Source organism: Gymnoscopelus braueri, assembly GCF_963280865.1.
Source record: "Gymnoscopelus braueri genome assembly, chromosome: 13".
Taxonomy (NCBI): domain Eukaryota; kingdom Metazoa; phylum Chordata; class Actinopteri; order Myctophiformes; family Myctophidae; genus Gymnoscopelus; species Gymnoscopelus braueri.
The window spans coordinates 25,276,883-25,282,882 of record NC_137615.1 but is presented as its reverse complement, the minus strand read 5'-3'; the positions used below and the strand labels follow the sequence as shown (position 1 = coordinate 25,282,882).

General features: G+C 43.6%; 1 protein-coding gene across 2 annotated transcripts in view; it reads left to right on the top strand.

Moving 5' to 3' along the window:
• Positions 1-684: 684 nt before the first annotated feature.
• Positions 685-6,000, top strand: part of LOC308099084 (E3 ubiquitin/ISG15 ligase TRIM25-like) — a 228,588-nt gene continuing 223,272 nt past the window's right edge. Inside the window, exons 1-2 of one of the 2 annotated variants that reach the window (XM_080447664.1) lie at positions 685-947; positions 1,686-2,591. In XM_080447664.1, coding sequence (XP_080303790.1) covers positions 698-947; positions 1,686-2,591 — 1,156 coding nt within the window. In that variant the 5' untranslated portion in view covers positions 685-697. Of the gene's footprint in view, positions 948-1,685; positions 3,548-6,000 lie in introns of those variants that run through there. The other variant, XM_080447665.1, reaches the window with a different exon arrangement.

The window sequence follows — 6,000 nt, the reverse complement described above, 5'->3', positions numbered from 1 at the left end:
TAGCATTTAGCATAGTCCAAGTGGTGTCCTACTCTACTACTAGTACAGCCTACAGTATATGGGCTGGCAGCACGGCCGTTACTATATACTGTGTGTGTGTGCGTGCGTGCGTGCACGCGTCCGTGCTTTTCCGGGGGCGGGGCTGTAGAGTATAGTGTGCAGGTTGTGGACGGCCAGACAGGTCTGGACGACAAAGTCCAAGTCATATGTTCTGTAGCCGTCCAGTCATGGCTGAAGCAATGTCTGAAGCAACTGAACAGAAACAAGTTTTAATCTAATTTATCTGTACACAAGCTCATAATGAACATGTTTTAATCTCATGTACCTGAACCCAAGACATAACAAATGTGTTTTAATCTCATGTACCTGTACACGAGATCATAGAATAACCTTGAACTTTGAACCTCACCTGAGTGTCAGCAGATTCCTGCCAAGCCTTTTCTTATCAGCCCGATACAAGGGACAAGGTTCAGTGTGGCTTTGTTTGTACGAACCAACCAGAAAGGATCTCTCGTCTCATGTGACCTATGAGGAACCAACCAGAAAGGAGCTCTCGCTCTCATGTGATCTCTGAGGAAATTAAACCAAACTAAACTCAATCTGTTAGTCAGTCAGTCAGTCAGTCAGACAGACAGACAGACAGACAGACAGACAGACAGACAGACAGACAGACACTCAGTCAGTCAGTTGTACTAAAATGGCGCAGCAGGGAGTTCAACTGAATCAGGAACAGTTGTGTTGTTCTATCTGTCTGGATCTACTGAAGGATCCAGTGACTGTTCCCTGTGGACACAACTACTGCAGCAGGTGTATCGAGGGTTACTGGAACCAGGATGATCAGAGAGGGAGGTTCAGCTGTCCACAGTGCAGACACACCTTCTTCACAAGACCTGTTCTGAAGAAAAACACCATGTTGGCTGAGGTGGTGGAGAGCCTGAAGAAGACAGGTGATACTTTTATTCTCTTCTAAATACAGCTCACTGTCTGTTTAATTGATTGATTGAATATTTTATTAGACAGAAATGCAAACAGCACAAGTACAGTCATACACCTGGTTTAAAAGGATAACAAAACATCCATTGAGGTCCTATATATTCAATTCATCAACATAGCAAAAAAATAACACCAAAATACATATCATCAAAAATATAAACGATTATATGAACAGACTAGAGTAAAAAAAAGTTTACTAAACTAATAAAGAGATGAAACGTCTTATAACAAAAATGTTAAAGGTTTATCCTGAGAAAATATCTTACAAGCGTCAGAAATGATTAATGATAGCTCCCAGATTTTTTCTGAAGTTTAAACGGAGAGTACAGAAATATAAACACATTTTGTGATAAACGGTGGTTTATCCTTCTAATGACGTCATTGCCATCCCAGCTGTCGGCCTACCTTGTGACTCCTAGGCAACCAGAGTCGTTGCGACCTCACTTACAGTATGCACAATATTTATAAGAACAAGGCTGTGTGACATGCTATCTTGAGGGGGAAACATATGTTAGACACACAGTCTGACACAGAGTGGTGTTAAGGTAGATAGACAGTAACAAAAACAATAGTTATCAGGCTGCGGAGACATGCTGGCTCCTATAGGCTACCAAATATGAAGGTACAGGCACATACCAATGAAATACAGTTTTATCAGATTGATAAATACATATGTATCAATCTATCAACAGGACTCCAAGCTGTTCCTCCTGATCACTGCTACGCTGGACCTGGAGATGTGGCCTGTGATGTCTGCACTGGGAGGAGACTGAAGGCTGTGAAGACTTGTCTTAAGTGTCAGGTCTCTTACTGTGACACTCACCTCCAGCCTCACCGTCAGTTTCCTGCCTTTAAGAAACACAAGCTGGTCAAAGCCTCCAGCGAGCTTCAGGAGAACATCTGCTCTCGTCACGACGAGGTGAAGAAGGTTTTCTGTCGTACCGATCGGCAGTTAATCTGCTCTCTGTGCTCCATGGACGAACACAAAGGTCACGATAAGATCTCAGCTGCAGCAGAACGTACTGAGAGACAGAAGGAGCTCGATACGAGTCAGCGGAACATCCAGCAGAGAATCCAGGAGAGAGAGAAAGACGTGAAGGTGCTTCACCAGGAGGTGAAGTCCATCAACCACTGTGCTGACAGAGCAGTGGAGGACAGTGACACCATCTTTACTGAGTTCATCTCTTCCACTGAGAGAAGACGATCTGAGGTGAGGGAGCTGATCAGAGAGCAGCAGGAACGTGAAGTGAGTCATGCTGAAGAACTGAGGAGGCGTGTGGAGCAGGAGGTCACTGAACTGAGGAGGAGACATGCTGAGCTGGTGCAGCTCTCGCTCACAGAGGATGACGTCCATTTCCTACAACGTTACACCTCCTCCCTCTCAACGATCAGTGAATCTACACACCCAGTCAGCAGCAATGTCCGTCCTCTGAGATACTTTGAAGATGTGACTGTGGCCGTGTCCAAGATGAGAGACAGACTAGAGGACATTCTTACAGAAGGAGGGACACACGTCTCAGAGACAGTGAACAGAGTGGATGTTTCACTGTCAACACCAACAGAACCCAAGACCAGAGCTGACTTCTTACAATATTCACGTCCAATCACACTGGATCCAAACACAGCATATGAATACCTGTCTCTGTCTAAAGGGAACAGAAAAGTAACATGTATGAACAAACCACAATCATATCCTGATCACCCAGAGAGATTCACTACAGGGTGTCAGGTTCTGAGTAGAGAGGGTCTGACTGGACGCTGCTACTGGGAGGTAGAGTGGAGTGGAGACGATGTTATTATAGCAGTCTCATATAAAGATATCAGCAGAACAGGGCCTGTTAATGAATGTTTATTTGGATTCAATGATAAATCATGGTCTTTGCTGTGTAGGAAACAAGGTTATCTTTTGAGACACAGAGGCATTGGAACTAGCATCCCAGGCTGTGTGTCCTCCAGAGTAGGAGTGTACATGGACCACAGTTTAGGTACTCTGTCCTTCTTTGTGTCTGACACCATGACTCTCCTCCACACAATCCACACCACGTTCACACACAACCTCCATGTTGGACTTTGGCCTCTATCATCTGGAGTCTCTGCTGAGTTGTGTGACCTCAAGTAGATCACACTTCTGTTTTGTCTCTCATGTCACCAGTCCAGAATCGTTTTTCTTCATTATTGTATTGTTTTTCTCTCAGCCTGCCTTGTGAGCTTGTAGATCAGCTATTTTTGCTTTGCGTCGTATGATGAAGTATAATAGGGGTTTAAAGTGGTTAATAATCTATTTTAATATTTTGTTCTCCTCTTGTATTCATATACCTTCTTGGTACCATTTGTCTTGTTATGATGTAATCATTACTTTATGGATTTTATATTCCTGGTGAAATATTATATTTTTGTTATTTTTTAGACTTGGTTCTCAAAATGTTCAGGCCACGACCCCCCAAAATAATCATGTTTGAATTGGAGACCCCCCAAAATAATAAAATAAATTGTAGGAGTTGAGGCATTACATCTAGTTTGACTCGGTTCCACAGATAAATATTGTGAAAATAGCAGATCTACAAGCTTACAACCCATCACAAATGCGTTGTGTGCATGTATCTGTTATTTAAGGTTTGTCTCTTTCTTTGGTCACATTTGACAACTTGGCAAATGTTTGACCATTTTTTATAGTATAGTTTGTTGATTACTTTTGACGCTGTAATGGTCTTATTTTTATTTTATCTGTATTAAAAAGGTCTTAAAAGTCCTTAAATGGTCTCTTTATAAAAGTGCAGATACCCTGTATACACTTATACTGTATGTTGGTCTGTTTACTGTTGAGTGAGAAAACAATGTTGTACATTAAGATAATCATGTGGGGACCCCCCTGGCGACGAAGAAGCCTCTCCCCGGACTTTCCTCCTGGCTCCGCTGGATCGTGGCGCATCCTGCAGTAGGCCTGACTCGAGGCCCGTGCTTCCCACCGACGCCGTGTGGTCCATGGCGAGGCCAGCGTCGGTGTTAGCACTACCGCTGGAGGCCGCCAGGCCCTGGGCCCTCCTGAGGCGGCACTCCAACTGGTGGGCCGTGAAGTCATCACAAGGTCTGCATGCGTCTTCGTTGCCTGCGTGGTGCAGGGCGAGCCACGCATGGTTGGGCCCCAGGCACAGGATGCACAGCCGATGGCGGTCGTCCGCTGCTACTGGTAGGCCGCAGCCCGTCAGACCGCAGACTCTTTTCCTCCAGTCACCACGAGGCAGGTAAACGCAGCTAGGCTAACCCAGCCTAGCTTCCGCCTATTAGCTTAACGCGGCCTGTAGTCTGGCTAACAGCGTTAGCTAACTTCTTAGCCCGTGGAAAGACTGAGAGGACAGGAAAAGTAACGCGGGAGCGTTTTAATCTAACAACGATAAGCTGAGTAGATAACGAAAGCGCCCGTAGAGCGACACTGGGTGCCCTCGCTATGGGTTTTGTTGGGATTCGTTGAAGTTTATCGCGGTTGCTAGTCGTGTTGTCTTCAGGACTCGTGCTTATTTGCTGCTAGCAGAGTGAAGGAAGAGGACGAACCTAGTGACGCTGGGGGCCGGTTTCCGGTTTGCGTCACAGAACCCTGTCCAATCGAAGATTGTTTCCGGGAGCTCATGTGTTGTGTGCTCTGTGCCATCGCCAGAGGGCGATGATATCCCATAAGCAAGTTTCTTATGGAGAAATGAAAAGAACAACTTTAGTTACTAGTTACTTTGCGGATATAAATTATTATATTATAAAACATACATTAACCTTGCTTGTAGATCTGCTATTTTCAAACATTTTAGTACTTTAACTTTTGGTACTTTAAATATATTTTGATGCCAATACTTTTGTACTTTTACTCAAGTAACATTTTGAACACAGGCCTTTTACTTATAACAGAGCATTTTTATATTGTGGTATTGCTACTTTTACTTAAAGGGATAGTTATTAATAGTCAAAAATATCCATGAATTCAAGTCTCCATGGGATGACTAATCAATAGAATTAGACCTGACATGTCTGTCGTCACTAGTTGTGTCTTGAGGATGTTGCAGAGAGAGAGAGAGAGAGAGAGAGAGAGAGAGAGAGAGAGAGAGAGAGAGAGAGAGAGAGAGAGAGAGAGAGAGAGAGAGAGAGAGAGAGAGAGAGAGAGAGAGAGAGAGAGAGAGAGAGAGAGAGAGATCTTAATTAATGTCTGCATGAAGGCATGTTTAATACAAATGAGTGTTTAGTACCCTCTGACTTTTGACCTCTGACCTTTAGATCTCCCACCATTTTGAATTATATGAAAAGCAGCTAAAATCTATCTCCTCCTGGGATTTTTGAGCAATCTGCACGAAACGTTTTACACATGAACTTTGGACCTATGCCGACAAACCTGTGCAAAAGATTTTCCATAAGTGAAAAAATGAAGCTTTAATGAGCCAATGAATATTGCAGTTTTATGACAATTATTCATCTGCCCCTAACACATACATGCAGACTCACATTTCTTTGAAACTTTGCGTTAATGTTGAGGGTCATTCCAAATATTACTGAAACCAATCTTACTCCAATTGGTCAAAGGGGGGCGCTATAGCGATTTTTTGAAAGTGCAAACTTTAAACAGGCAAAAGTCATGCCTCGTTTGGCCGACAGCCATTAAACCTGCTTACACATGTGCCTTGACTCATGAGGAACACATGTATCACGTTGACCAGTAAGCTCCGCCCTTAGATTGTCCGCAATTTTGAGCAGTTTGAAAAACACTTAAACCCAGGATTTTCCAGCTATTTGCGTGAAACTGTATCATCTGTGTGATCTCCTTTTTCACAGGTTCTAGTCTGTTGCTCCAACGGCTTCTCCCTTAAACGTGTGCCTCACGACCGCAAGGTTGCCAGTTCAAGCCTCACTTGATGCAGACTCATTTAAGTTGAATTGCAAAAAACATGACTGTATCAATGAATACATGTGCAAACGGTAAAGATAACATGAAATGCTTATTTGAGAGTATGTTTTTTCAATGTATGACGT